This window comes from Hyperolius riggenbachi, chromosome 4 (genome assembly GCF_040937935.1).
Source record: "Hyperolius riggenbachi isolate aHypRig1 chromosome 4, aHypRig1.pri, whole genome shotgun sequence".
In the NCBI taxonomy this organism is placed as follows: domain Eukaryota; kingdom Metazoa; phylum Chordata; class Amphibia; order Anura; family Hyperoliidae; genus Hyperolius; species Hyperolius riggenbachi.
Genome location: NC_090649.1, coordinates 100,855,799 through 100,871,638, shown reverse-complemented (window position 1 = coordinate 100,871,638; position 15,840 = coordinate 100,855,799). Strand labels below are relative to the sequence as shown.

Genomic DNA, 15,840 nt, shown 5'->3' with positions numbered 1-15,840 from the left:
CTGTAGCGCGATGCCGTTACTATGGGAACCGCTCTCTATGGTTTCCTGCGTCATCACAGCAGCGGGGGGCGCGCTGCTGTGAATGAGTTACCGGAGGAGGACGGGGATAGAGGCAGCGGCGCCGCCTAAGGTAATAGCAGCGGTGGCCGCGGGGGGAGCGGGGAGGGACAGCACCTATCCACCCACCCATGACTCGCAAGCAAGCCGACCCCCCAACTTTTGGCCCACTTTTGGGGGGTCAAAAATTCGGCTTGCTTGCGAGTATATACGGTATTTGAAAGTAGCACAGCCCCGATTAGGCTCGGCTTTTTTGGGTACCCAGAGTCGGGAAAAAATGCACCGACTCCTAATGAATTTAAACTGTAATTAAAATAGGAAATATGATAAAATGCTCTATTTCTCAGATAATAGTCATAAATAATTTATATACACATTAATAGCTGCGCTTAGTCCACAAAAATGAAATAAACCAATCAAAAATTAGTTACTTGTGCTGCTTCAATAAAGCAGTCCCTGTATTTTTAAAATCAGATATACATATCTGATTGTGATTGTATATATGTGTACACAATATTAAAAAAAATATATATATACTAAACAACATCTATCCTGCAAGAAAAAAGCCCGATGAGCTGTGTCACTAATAGAGATGGTCAATTCTGCATTGATGCTGGTTTATGCAAATGTATGCACTCTCTATGCTCATGAAATCAAATAATTTGATATGTTAAAATTTGGTTTGGTGACTATGAATTAAAGGGTACCTGAGACGGATGAAAAGAAAAGTTTTATACATATTTGAGGCTTCCTCCAGTCCCCTTCAGGCTAATCAGTCCCTCGCTGTCATCCTCCACCACCTGGATCTTCTGCTATGAGTCCCGGTAATTCAGCCAGTCAGCGCAGTCCGGCCGCATGCCGCTCCCACAGCCAGGAACATTCTGCACCTGCACAATAGTGCTGCGCAGGTGTAGTACACTCCCGGCGGCGAAGTGTGTGCATGCGCACTATGCCTGACTGGCTGAAGTACCTGGACTCATAGCAGAAGATCAAGGTGGCGGAGGAGGACAGCGAGGGACTGATTAGCCTAAAGGGGGCTGGAAGAAGCCCTGTGTATGTATAAAACTTTAATTTCATCTGTCTCAGGTTTACATATTCACTCTCCACAGAGCTGCAGGGAATCCAATGAGAATGTTTGTGCACATTGAACACAGAGGTGTTGTTTATCACCCATAAACCTGGTTCAGATTGTACATGAAGAATGTGTAATAGAGGAAGAATCGCCTCATTCTCCTGCAGAGTAACTGCACATCACACTTACATCAAGATGGCGCCGGACTCGGTCGCCACGGCCACAGGGCTCCGGCTTTTTCAGTACTTTTTAGTACTTTTCTCTCTCTCCACTCACCTCTGAGCTTCACTCTTGCTGTGTAAGAGGCGGAGGACATGGGCACTACCGGTCCTGCTCCCCATCAGCCACGGATCGCAGGCGGCGTGAGGATCAGCTGTTGAGGATCAGCTGTTCGGGGCCACGTGTTGTGCGCAGGCATGGAGAGGCAGCACGGAGTTCGGCTGGTCTGCCGCCGCTGCCTCCAGATCATCACGGTCTCCACCTGCGCCGATCACCACAGCTCGTCACCCAGGACGGTTCCCAGCGGTGAGGACCCCCTCGGGTGGCTGGAAGCTGCCGCTGGAGGAAATCAGGATGTCGCATGGAGGAGCCCGCAGCCGTCCCCCTGCCATAGTTCACTGCGGCCTGAAGCCGCTGCCAGGGAGACCCGGACGCCACAAGGAAAGCCGTTCCCCCACCGCTCACAGCTAGCAGGCGCTGCAAATGGATCCAGGCCAGCGGAGGGTCACAGCTACTCCCAGCCTCTCACTGCACGAGGGACACGCCACGGCAGGCCCCATCCACCAAGGTCGGAGGATCATTTTGTCTACCTGGACTCCCACGGGCCCTGGAGCTCGGACCTTTCTCCACCGGTCCTGGCTCTGTATGCTACAGCTGTCAGGAGCACAGGGTCCCATCTGCCTGCATCCACCATAGATCCCTGCACAACAACTGGTCCTGCATCCACCATAACAACTGGACTGGACTGATGGCCGGACCAGGGGTGCTTTTCAATCTGCAGCCCCATGGACTGTGCCTGTGTATCTGTCTCTCTCTTCTTGCCTTGGTCTTCTCTTTGTCTCTCTCAGCTATCCTTTCTCTCTCTCTTTCTCTATCCACTCTTTCCAGGACACACTGCGGGGCATCCGTCGATAGTTGGCAGGCTGCTCCCCTCACATAGCACTCCAGATTTCCCCACGCGTCCTTCACTACAGTTACTGGTAATATGTATATATATAGGTATATGCTTAATTGTACTACTGTACCTGATTGTATGTGTTGAATTGCTGCATGTGTTTGTACCATCTCCGCCCCTGTATGAGCCAAAAATAATTCCGGGTACAACCCCCGTTGTACTTGGCGAAATAAATTTGATTCTGACATGTACCCACAGTCACATTGCCTAGGGCCTGATCCATGTTCAGATTGTGCATGAAGAATGTGTAATAGAGGAAGAATCCCCTTATTCCCCTGCAGAGTACCTGCACATCACTCTTACATGTACCCACAGTCACATTGCCTAGGGCCTGATATATGTTCTTTGTTCCTGTCTTCTACAAGTACTCTTACCAAGGACTAGTTTTAGTCTATGTCTAAAAAGGCAGAAGATCAGCAAATAGCCAGGTAACTGGTATTATTTAAATGGCAATAAATATGGCAGCCTTCATATCCCTCTCACTTCAGTTGTCTTTTAAAATTCCTAAGCATTGGCAGTTAAGAGACGAATTTCATGTTACATACCGTACTTTCAATCAACAAAATTGTAATATGCAAATTAGAGGAGTCGGAGTCGGTGGAATCCTAACCTGAGGAGTCGGAGTCAGTGGATTTTTGTACCAACTCCACAGCCCTGGTTACTGCACATGTGTGAGTTGTTGACAACGACGTACCCAAACTCACTGCAGTGCTAGCATCTAACAAAGCATGGAAAATGGCTGCCTTCACAGGTTAAGGTTGACAGGTACACTTAGTAGCTTTCCACAAACTAGTACTTAGCTGAACTATTAGCCACCCAATTTGTGTTGAAGGTCTGCGGTCACCTGAGCAGTGCTTTTCATTTATAACTGAGTAAGTGACAAAAAATATAACTCACGACATTTAAAAGAAAAAGTGTGAGTGCTGAAAATTGGCCAATTTCTGTGCCTTTTATATTTCTCTGCGAAGTACCATTATTTTCCTGTAGCTCAATGGCTTACTTTTTACTGTTTTGTTATTCAAGTATGCATATTTTTAGTAAAACAGGTCAGAACGAGTTTTGGTACTTTATTCAAAAAATGGGCGTTTTTCGTTTCCTGCAAGGAACAGGCCCTCTTTAACCTGTCAGTCCCAGGAAGCAGATGAAGACGCAGTGTGCAATCTTTGCTTGTGGCCTGGTTCAGCCAGATAAGATTGGGAGATGTGTGTAGTGACAAGTCCCGCCATGTAATAGACACATCTGTCATTATGGCAGGGAGCTCTCTGTAATATGTCACACTTCTGTCACACAGTCACTGCTATCAGGCCTGGCATGATCAGATGGATACATCTCTGCAATGTTCTTTTTATACAACACGCATTGTTTGCCTTTTCCTTTACTTCCTCTGAATGTGAATGCTGTATATCTGTGAGGGATCTCAGGATTTGACAAACTGTGGTTTCATACAGTCCTCACTCGAGTATCCGTAGACTAAACACTTACAGAAGTCTGAGGCAGCTTGTCATCTTACAACAGAAGGGATTTCATGTATGCCACTGCATTATAAATACAGATAATCAGGGAGTATTACTCATTTAAAGTGGGCCTGAACTCTTGCACAAGACAGAAGGAAAACATTGAGAAATCCACCCTATATGTATTTAGTGAGTTTAGCCTGTCTAATTCCCCCTCATCTGTAATCGCAAGTTGTAATTTGATCCCTCAGCTGTATCAGCTCAGGAATCTCCTCTGCCAGGGCAGAGCAGCTAATTGGTGAACACATGATGTTAACCCTATGTCTGCTTCCATGAAAGCAGGAAGTAGACTCACTGCATATTTATTGCATGATTTCTATCAGCTATAACAAAAGAAATGTTTTTCTTTAAAGGCTATCTCTTAGAGCAGAGAAGTTCTGAGTTCAGGTCAAGTCCTGAAAGAGGGACAAACTTGTATAAGCAGGCACTGCTTATACAAGTTTAAAAGCCATTTTTCCTTTGAATTTTTTCAAATCGATTTTCTCAAAAACTACAAGTCCAATTTGAAACATTTTTTTGGCTTGTTCCCGTGGAAACACTGAATCCATGCCGTTCGTATCGGCGGGTCGTTCATAGGTCGGGGACTACTTGTACATATGTGTAGTCTATTCTCTGTGTACCGTTAGAATAACTTATACAGTTTACATCTGGTACATTGTAGTGGATAGAACAGACTCACATTTATATCTGTAGTAGCACCGCCATCTTTCTCCTCAAGCGGATGCCTTGCAATGCAAGTACACTCTCAGCATTGCGTCCTCCCCTCCAGCCTAGTGCCCTCTGCCTGCCTGGATCAAATTACATCTCTTTTCACAGTGTTTCAGAGGGGGGGGGGGACACAGGAGAAACAGCTGCAGCCTGCTTTATCATGTCTGATGGCTATAATTCTTATTTCACGTATCTGCCTGCCTGCCTGGATTAGATTACATCTCTTTTGACAGCGGTTGAGGGCTGGGAGTAGGACATGGGGGGTGGAGTTATGACATCAATCCCCCAGCATCCTTTGCACCTATGCATACCTCCCAACTTTTTGAGATGAGAAAGAGGGACACTTAAGCCACACCCCTGATCACGCCCCCATCACACCCCTAGTCACGCATACCATAAAGATTTCATAAGGAAAATATGTTTTTTTTATCATCCAAACCACACTTGTCCTTTCTATCCTGGTTCATTTTCCTTCATATTAACATTTTAAAATTGGTAATATATCGATTTAAAGGATGGATATAAAGTTCAACCAAACACATTTTTAGTAGAAAAATATATATATTTGCATAAAAAGAGGGACAAAGTCCTGAAAGAGGGACAAATGAGGAGGAAAGAGGGACAGTGCTCCCAAAGAGGGACTGTCCCTCCAAAAGATGGACAGTTGGGAGCAGTGCCTATGGTTTGGAAGGAGAATAAAAATGCCCTGGGCCCGTTTTCACACCGGGGGGGGGGGGGGGTTTAAGACCATATGGAGAATATGGACCCTGGGGGTGACAAAATAACACTTTATTATGTGTGATTTAATATATCATGGCAAATTATTAAAGATTAATGGCCTCAATTCACTAAGCTTAACTCCTGTCTTTAATAACTCTTCTGAGCTGCTTTACAGTTATCACAATTATATTACCATGGTGATAACTGTAAAACAGCTCAGAAGAGTTATTAAAGACAGGAGTTAAGCTTAGTGAATTGAGTCCTAAGACAAACTAATTTATACTTTAGGTCCTCTTTAAGAAGGATAGAGTCTGGCATTAAACTGCCAGGCTGCAGCTATAACAGGAATCACTTTTGGGTCGATCCGCATTTTAATATGATAATTTCAGCTTTTGAAGTAGACTTGGACACACACATCACACACACACAGGTTATTGTTCAATGCTGCCACAACCGTATAATTTAAAGAGAGTGAAATGAGGGACTATTAGTGCTACTCATTCTCACATTTTCCTGTCACTATGACCTGAGATAATTGGTGGCATCATTAAGGTGCAGGTCATTAGCCGCTATCTTCCCCTGGATGGATTTCAGGACTTTCAGAAAACTTGTGGAGGAGGAGGAAGAAGTTTGTGTGCTGCTTATTACCTCATTAATCCCGGATGTTCTGCAGGAACCACCCCTGCTGTTTTCTAATTCAGACTAGAATGATCGAAGCTGAAAGCTGCTTTCAAGATTTCTTATGTAATTTTCCCAGCCTGCAAATGAAGGCACCCCAGATTACTTTAACCATTTCCCTGTTGGTTTCTGCAGTCACTGACAGAATCCCCAGCTAGGCTGCAGCATTATTATGTGCAAGGTCTATGGAGGAGTGTTATGAGACTGATACAGGTAACGGAAGCACCAACGGGCTCCTTCAGCACGATAGACTGTAGAAGGCAAGAATCCGCACACCTCCCACCCCCTGCTGGCCGCCACACACACATTTCACAGCAGTTTGTTGGAACATCAGCAGCCCTCCCACACAGAGGCCACAGGAAACTGCTTTCTTTTGAATTCTTAAAGCAAACCTGCATTGAAAATGATAACTCAAAATAAATATACACACGTCGTACTTGCCTCACATGTAGTCTACTCATCATTTTTTTTCTTCTATCTTGCGTCCGGCTTGACCACTGTGATCAATGGAATTCTCCGTCCTCCATTTTGAAAATGGCCGGGACCCTATAACAGCTTCGTGGTCAGCATACTGTAATATTGCCCAAGTGAGCCATAGGATATTATCATGCTCATCAGTTGTCCTTTCAGTTATAACTGACAGCAACTAATATATAACTGACAGCAACTGATATTTCAGTTCTGACAAAATCTTGTCAGGACTGGAAGGAGTGATTGTAATGCTGGGAATTCACCATACAATTTTATGTTAGATTTTCTGTTAGATTTACCTGCCAGATAGATCATTTCCAACATGTTGGAATTTATCTTTATAACCATCTATCATTGGTTGGTTGATTAACCACTGATCTGCCTGAGATGTGCAGTTTGTGTCAGTATTTGAAGCGGGTGCAGTTAATGAGTAGTAGGCGGGTAGTACATGTGGTTCCAGTTAGATGTACATACTTAGTTCCCACTGCCAGTGGCCAGTGTCTGGTGGTTCCATAGAGTGGTTGGCAAGCCATGACTGCACCACCTGCATTAACTAGCCTTTACTTTTACATTTATGGCCGTTGCCAGATCCATTGTAGTTGTGACCCAATGACAATTTGTTGGTGTGTTGTTGTTTTTCTGCAGATTGGAGACATAAAAACTGCTGAGAATTATTTTCAAGATGCTGAAAAAGTTATAGAGAAACTGGATACTAAAGATGAACCGCAGAACAAAATGATGGTGTTAATGAACAGGTAAGCGCGCACCTCCCTGCTCTTCCCTCTGTGTGTAGCATCCTCCTATGTGTAACCCTTGCTGTGCAGCACACATCGGCTCAGATTCCTTTGCTCACTGGTGTAGTTAGATGCAGTAGAAAGCAGTAAGTCTGTTGAGTGGCTTCTTACATGCAGCCGCACAGCTCAGTGGACAAGCAAGGAGGGGGGAAGGAGGGGGGGGGCACAGGCAGGAATACTACCCGGGGCACAGCTAGAGGGCAGCAGCCCCTGTAATCACAGAGGGGCTCAGAGCTGTCGGGGGCTCCATCTACTGACCCCCCCCCCTTCCTCCAGTACAGGGGACTATACTACAGATCAGGTGGCCACACTTGTTTTATGACGCTTGTGTCATGGACCCCAAGGCGGTGAAGTGCACCGAAGGGGCGGCAAGGGAACATTGGGGTGGGGGGCATGAATTGATGTTACGCCACTGAATACTACTTTTGTGTGAATAGAACCTCTTGAAGAATACGGTTATTATACTGATACAGTATATTCTCTCTATACACTCTGAGCCAATCGAAAGAGCTAATCTCCTGAGATTTGTGTTTAAGAACTCAAATTTAACAGACTATTCTAACCACAAGATGAGTTAAAATGACATAATATGAATGCAGTATGATGAAGAATAACCAGGCAGGGATTTCTGGGTAGGCCATGCAGACCTGCGCCTGGGGCAGCTGCATATGGAAGGGGGACCAACACCTGGAAGAGGAGAGCTGTACATGTAAGGGAGGGTCTTTGTACATGGATATTGCACATGGAGTGAGATTGAGGCTTCCGCATGTGGAAGGGGATATAGGAAAAATAGTGGGAGGTTGGTACCATAAGTACTGTATGTCCTTAGTGGATAGGAGATCAAAAAAGTAGCGCTCCAGAAACCAAGAATAGGTGTTTTTTTTCTTTAATATTCAAAATTGCAAAAAAAAAAAATAACAGGAAAAAAATCTTCAATAGTGAGATTCAGAATACAAAATGCATCCATCCAATAACCATAATAGGCAAATTAGGCCCACAAAAGTTTGGAACAAGATACGGCTTGTATTTTCTTTTAGCCGTGCACGGAAGGGGAACCTCAGGAAAGTTGCCTGAGGGTTGGAGAAAGTATCAATCTGGCCTAGAGGCACAAGTAGAGAAACAGTGGCATTATCAGTTAGATTTCTGTCCCACAAGGGGAAAGGTAGGAGGTGTGTATGATCACTGAGGGCGGGACACGCAGGAGATGTTTCAGCTGAGCTTTGGAATTGCAGGCGATTCTGAAAGCGCTAGGCTAATGAAAGTCAATAGAGGTGATTCCACAGGTGCAATTGCGATTACGACAAATCACAATGTTTGAGAATTTTTGAACAGAGACTCCAAAATAGGCTAAAAATGTCTAAAAAACGTTTAAAAGGGGGAAGTGGTAGACTTACCTCCTTCAAGGAAAATACAGACAGGAATTCCTATTTTATATCAAAAATAACATTTATTAAAAGCTCCACTTTACAATGCATTTCGCGGGCACAGTCCCGCTTCATCAGGCAATTATTGGAGAAACTCAATGAAGTCTGTAGCGTGGCCAAGTGCCTCTGTGACGACAAATCACAAGTGTGAGTCCTGCAGCATTCTTGCAGCAAAATATCTTTTTCGATCGCTGACTTCAAAGCAATTTTATTAACCAGACACCCCCCCCCCAAAAAAAAAATAGAGGATAAGGGGGGAAAAAGGATATTGCAATCGCTGTGCACATTGCTAGCATTAGAATAAAAGAAAACGCTGAAATAATCACTACCAAAAGCTCTCACGATTGCAATAAAAATAAGAAATGACTTATTAGCTATGATAATCATAGTAAATAAAAACAGTCCTTGTGAAATATAGGTGCAAAACATATACTATGATGGTTAATTCTAACTATAAAAAATATACTGTATATGTCACAATCAATGTGCACCCATAAGCCCTCTGCAAGAATTCCAATGTGAATTCAAAATGAACTAAGAAAGCCCATATACCGTACGTCTGAGGCACCTTTCCTATTTGTCTATTGTCTAAGAGTAAAATCACCTGGGCAGATACTGCCTGAGAACAGCCAGATGCATAGGAAAACTGACAGTCAGTTACCAAGGCTCTTGCCATCACAAATGTGTGAAAATGCACTAATTCAGCAGGCAGGGGGCTTCACATTGCTGTATGCATTGCTCAAGTCAATATGTGTTTCTGCTGATGTATTCAATGTTAAGCCATGTGAAAATGACAAAGAAGAGAATTAAGCATAGTGGTTCCCATCAATGTCTGATGCGTTTTGCAGGTCCCCTGATTCCTCGGAGCCACACAGGAGATTTCAAATAATGGACATGCATTCAATATATGGACACGTGTGGGACAGAATTATGGCTGACAGAGTTAGACTATTCTATAGCAGAGGGTGGAGCTACTTATTGTACCGCTATACCACGTCTTCCTCTCCGCATGTATTGACATTGTGAGGTAGTTTTCTACTGTAGACTTTGAAGGCAGGAAGTCAGCTGTGTGTTTGATAATATCTCTCTCACCATGCTGACTTCATTGTATCTTCTGCTTTGACAGTCTCCATGACTTTTAGGAAGACTGTCTTTACATTATCCAGCTCCTGAAACCTATGCATTTTGAGTATGTGCAACCTTGTAACACATCTGTTTATGTATCATTTTATCTTCCAGGGCTTTCCTGCACCTTGGTCAGAATAACTTCTCAGAAGCCCACAAGTTCTTCGCAGAAGTGTTGAAAGTGGAACCTTCAAACACTGTGGTAAGCTGCCTACCTGTGTCTGGACTCCTTAAAGGACCACAATCATGGAAAATTGTAAAATTTAAAATACATGCATATAATAATTCCAGCATTTGTATAGGGCTTTCCTCCTGTCTGACGCAAAGCGCTTGAGAGATGTAGCCATTAAGGCACTCAATAAGTAGTAGCAGTGTTAGTGTTAGGTAGTCCAGATACACTCAGTCGGTAGTAGCAGTGTTAGGTAGTCCAGCTCCTAACTGAATAGGTGCTGGCTTGCTGAATAGGAAGAGCCAAGTTTTGAACCCTGGTCCCCTGTCCCCTGGTCCCAAGTTTTGAACCCTGGTCCCCTGTGTTAGAGGAAGTGCCATACCCCCTGCTGTGGACTCACTGGTACGAGTGCATTTTACTTTGGGTCAAAATGTACATCTTATATATGCTGTATAGTGTAATGGTTAAAGTGAACCAGAGACGAAGCACCCTCATGTATTTTACCATATATATCAGTGGGAACATTAGAGAAAACACCTACCTTGCTCTCTGTTTCATCCTTCACTGTTCAGCCTGCTTGTTTTCAGCCCTGATAAAATCCCCAACTGAGCATTCAGTCTGACTTTGCTCAGGAATCATTATAGCCGAGTCTGTCTTTTCTGATGTCTTATCAATCCCAAGCCTGCCCTCTTCTGGCTCTGCTATAATGACTCAGCTATAATGATTCCTGAGCAAAGCCAGACTGAATGCTCTGTCAGGGATTTTATCAGGGCTGATAACAAGCAGGCTGAGCAGTGAAGGATAAAACAAAGCAGGGTAGGTGTTTTCTCTAATGTTCCCACTGATATATATGGTCAAATACATGAGGGTGATTCGTCTCTGGTTCACTTTAACCATTAAACTATACAGCATATATAAGATGTACATTTTGACCCAAAGTGAGTGACCAGTGAGTCCACAGCAGGGAGTGTGGCCAGAAGACACTTAGGAACTGTGTGTTGGATTGTAGGGGTGTTAGAAGATATCGGAAGGCTCTGGACTATCCAGAGGCTTCCCTCTGCTGAGGTAAGTATCTAATTTTTTGTTTTTATATCGCTTCAGGGCTACTTTAAAAAGTTCTGTTTGCCTGGATGTTGTTTTATTTATTTATTTATTGTATTTATAAAGCGCCAACATATTATGCAGCGCTGGACATTAGTTTAGGTTACAGACAATATTTAGGGGTGACATACAGCAAAATGACAATACCTGAATACAAGAAAACCAGATCACGCAGCACAGTATGAGTACAAGGTAATGCTTAGTCAGTCACTGGATGGAGCATGAAGATTAGGCAAGTTAGGTTCACTCAGATGCATTGCATGGGTGAACAGTAATGGAGGTGCATGATCAGATAGGACACAAAAGGAGGAGGACCCTGCCCAAAGGCTTACAATCTAGAGGGAGAGGTAGGGACACGAAAGGTAGGGGACCAGAGTTCAGCTGTGGGTTTAGAGCACTTGTGAGGGGTGGAAGGCCAGAGTAGAAAGGTGAGTTTTGAGGGCATTCTTGAAGATGTTGAAGGTGGGGGCTGCCCTAATGGGTGGAGGTAAGGAGTTTTATAATGTTGGTGCAGCTCTTGAGAAGTCCTGGAGGTGTGCATGGGACTGGCGGGGGGCGGTCAGGCGAAGTTCATTGGAAGAGCAGAGTGAGCGGCTAAGTGTGTAACTCTGGGTAAGATCGGAAATGTAGGTTGGACAGGTTTTGTGAACAGATTTGTAGGTCAGACACAGTATCTTGAATCTGATTCTGAACTGGATAGGAAGCCAGTGGAGGGATTCACAGAGGGGAGCCGAAATGGTGGAGCGATGGGAGAAGTGGATAATTCTGGCTGCCGCATTAATGATGGACTGCAGCTTGGCTATTCGGGTCATAGGGAAACCAGACAGAAGGGCATTGCAGTAAGTCAAGGCAGGAAATTATGAGGGCATGGATGAGGAGTTTGGTGGTGGATGAGGTCAGGAAAGGGCAGATCTTGCAGATTTTACGAAGGTGGAAGTTGTAGGACTTTGTGGGGTTTTGGATGTGGGGAGTGAAGGAGAGTGCGGAGTCCAGGGTGACACCCAGACAGCGGGCTTGAGAGGTAGGGCGAATGGTAGTGTGGTTAACAGTGACCTGCACATCTGGGAGGTTCAGGGTTGGCTGGGGTGGGAAGATCATAAATTCAGTTTCATCCAGATTTAGTTTCAGGAACCTAGCGGACATCCAGGAGGAGATGGCTGATAAGGCAGGAGGAGATCTTGTCCATGGTAGTGGTGGATATGTCAGGGGTGTGGAAATAGATCATTAGATCAAAACAAGCATGTGTTCTTAGGCCAGTTTCACACATAATACTTAAGGGGTGAATTCACCACCTATCCTCTCCCAGGTGCTTGCTTGGTGGCATTGAGTCACTTCTGAACGCAGCCTCGCTCAGATGCAACAGGATGCGGCTTTTTGCTGATTATGACATACATGGAGGTGGAAACCTTACCAGTCAGGCGATAGGATAGGTACACAGTGGCTAGCAGATAGGAGGCAGAGCTGCTTGACAAACACCAAAGGAGTAGCATGACAGCCAGTGAGAGCCTTCTAAAGCAGGGTAGCAATGGCAGCCTCCATTTTGTTCCCACCTCAGGTATACTTCTAGCAGTGAAAGATGACATGCCCAGAGCTTGTATTGTTAAGATGTAAGTAAACACTCCACTGATCCTGCTTAGAAGCAGCCTGCTTTTAGGGAGTGATCTTTAAAGTGGACCTGAACTCTTGTACTGGACACAGGGTGGGGAAAACAGAGAGAAATGCACCCTGTGTGGTTTTAGAGAGAAAGGCCTGACTAATTCCCTCTCATCTTCAAGTAATCACAAGTGTAATTTGATCTCTCAGCTTTGTAAGCCCAGAAATTTGGCAGTCTTTGGCAGACACCCCTAATATGTGAACACAGGATGTTAACCCTTTTTTCTGCTTCCATGAAAGAAGGAAGTAGACACACTGCATATTTATTACAGGAGTTCTGTAAGCTGTAACAAAGGTTTATTTAAAGAGGAACTCCAGTGAAAATAATGTAATAAAAAAAGTGTTTTATTTTTACAGTAATGATGTATAAATGTTTGTGCGTGTTTTTGTCCATTGCAAAATCTTTTAAATCCCTTATTTACATTCTGACATTTATCACATGGTGACATTTTTACTGTTGGCAGGTGAGGTAGCTGCTGCTTGCTTTTTTGGCAGTTGGAAACCGCTGTAAACAGTTATTTCCCACAATGCAACAAGGTTCACAGACAGGAAACTGTCAGGAGTACCATGGTCCTCAGAGTTTCTTGTGGGAGGGGTTTCACCACAATATCAGCCATACAGAGCCCCCTGGTGGTCCGTTTGAGAAAAGGAATAGATTTCTCATGTAAAAGGGGTATCAGCTACTGATTGGGATGAAGTTCAATTCTTGGTCACGGTTTCTCTTTAAAGGTTGTACTGTTGCTTATATTTTACAGCAGAGGGGAAATTCTGAGTTCAGGTCCGCTTTAAGGAAAGCAAAGTTGCACAGTACTTTCCATTTGACACGATCACTTAAAGTGACTGGACGTTCTTGTAGAAAAGCAGGCTCTTGAATGAAAACCCTGACTTGTGAGAAAATGTGAATAAAACATAGAATGGAAAATGTAGGAGCCCTTGAAATGCATTTTCCATCACTGGAAGTAGTGCGGACAGGAGTGACTATGGTGTATAATTTATCAAACTTACATGTGATTAGCATCAGGCAGTTCTGTTCACTCTGTTCCGGGAGATGCTGCTTCCACTCAGGGTTATGTGGAGATGGAACACTTCCAGTGTAATTATACTGACATATACAGAAGTAGGACAGACTTTTAGGAACAGAGCTATTTTTATAGACCTATTTTTTAATAACAGTTCTTCAGAAGATGGATTTTTTTTTTTTTTGGGGGGGGGGGGGAAATGTCACCAAATTCCACTGAGAAATTTTGGAGTTGTGCGTTCCCCTCACGCACTGCGCTTGCAGAGAGACCAGTGCTGCATTGGGCTGTGGAGCCGCATACACAGCTCTTCTAGCACCACCTAGTGTGCCTTGTGCTTTATTGCAGCCATACCTTCACTTACCCATCTACTATATACAACACAGTAACGAAGCAGCTCAGGGTGACCCAAAGCCACACGGAAAGTATAGGGGACAAAAAGAGACCGAAAAGCGATCCTGCTAAAAAGCAATGCTTAGTGTAGTTTGCCTTCTTAAAACAGGAGGTACTTGCGATAATTCAGCTTAAAGGGGTTCTGTGGCATGTTAAAAAAAAAAAAAAACGGACACTTACCTGGGGCTTCTACCGGCCCCCTGTAGCTGTCATGTCGCGCGCCGTCGTCCTACGATCATCCGTTCCCTGCCGCCGGTCCCGGTCTAATTATTCATCTAATGCGACTGCGTGGATGTGCGAGTTCCCGCTCCCATCTCCAGGAGCTTACGGCGCAGTACAAGAGAACCTTGTACTGTTCCTGCGCAGTAAGCTCCCGGAGATGGGAGCGGGAACTCGCACTATTCGCTTTGTTAGACGAATAATTGACCGGTGCCGGGGAACGGAGGATCATAGGAGGACGGTGCGGGACATGACAGCTACAGGGGCCGATAGAAGCCCCAGGTAAGTGTCAGTTTGTTTGTTTTTTTAACATGCCACAGAACCCCTGTAAAGAGAACCCGAGGTGGGCAGATGGGACACAGAGGCATGTTTTCTGCCTCTGTGTCCCCCCCACCGCCGCTCTCTGCCCCCCACCACCGCGCGATAGACCCCCGAGGTTAGCGACAATATTTGTCGCCATCTCGTAGGTAAACACAGGGAAAGGGATTCCCTGTTTAAAATGCCTGCCAGGGGGTTCCTGGAAGGTTTCCAGAGCTGCCATTGGGCAGCTTTCTCTCCCTGGCCACGCCCCCTGCCGCTCCACCTTCTCCCGGGATGCTGCGAGATACACACAGTCTCTCCATGCAGCGTCATGACCTATAGGTCGCGAAAGTGAAAGTGAGCCAGTGCAGCCCACAGGAGCGGTGTTTTTTTATCTACCTGTTCCGCTCAGCGCTTAACCTCCCCCCCCCCCCCCCCCCCCCAAACCTCCCAGAGTAAAATGCATTCCAGTAAAGTGCTGAAAGACTAATTATTGTGTTTTAAAAGTAACTTCAGCTCCGTCTTTTGATGGCGCCGAAGTTACTCCCTGTGCGACTGACTGCGCCCAAGTCTCCTGTGCTGGATTAACAGTGTTTGCTCTCCAGGGGGGATTTTCAGTATTTATTTTATTCTTTAGAAAAGCACTAAATGAAAAGGATCTACAGAAGCATATCGGCCAGTCTCCCTAATCATTTGCACACTTGTGGCAGTTGGACTGAGCAACTGTCATTCAGTAAGTGGTTTTGAAAATAAAGAGAACCCTGAGAATCCCTCACGAGGGGATGGACTAGTCCAACGAGACAAGGGGGAAGAGGTGCCCAATGGGTAATAAAACTGTGTTAAAAACAGCTAAAATAGTAAAGATGAGGTGACTTACCTCAAATGACGACAAATTAGTATAATAGATAACAATCTTTTCATAAGCACATGGCAACGCGTTTTGCGGGGACTTGCCCACTTCCTCAGGCCCAATATAGTGACAAACCAAAAAATAGCTGGACACGGGACGCCTTACTAATCCAAAGAGAGTTTAAAAGTTTGACAGTGGAGGAGGGGGTGGGGGGAGTGTTTCTGTGACTTCAGGTCCTGGTGGAGATGGCCCAAAACCTCTGGCCTAATGGGTAATGACTGAAAAAAGTTTAGCCTGAGTGAGAGGGGTCGTTGGCAATCCTCATAACTCTCTGAAGTTTGTATCTGTTGCTATTGGAGGTGCTGGCATACCAGACCAGGATGGATGAATAGAGGGCAGATT

The 15,840-nt window shown here is 44.8% G+C and overlaps 1 protein-coding gene across 3 annotated transcripts in view; it reads left to right on the top strand.

Moving 5' to 3' along the window:
- TRAPPC12 (trafficking protein particle complex subunit 12) overlaps window positions 1–15,840 on the top strand; it is a 232,474-nt gene that overhangs the window by 211,903 nt on the left and 4,731 nt on the right. For all 3 annotated transcript variants that reach the window (XM_068280348.1, XM_068280349.1, XM_068280347.1), the window contains exons 10-11: window positions 7,040–7,149; window positions 9,852–9,939. In XM_068280348.1, coding sequence (XP_068136449.1) covers window positions 7,040–7,149; window positions 9,852–9,939 — 198 coding nt within the window. The remainder of the gene's footprint in view (window positions 1–7,039; window positions 7,150–9,851; window positions 9,940–15,840) is intronic.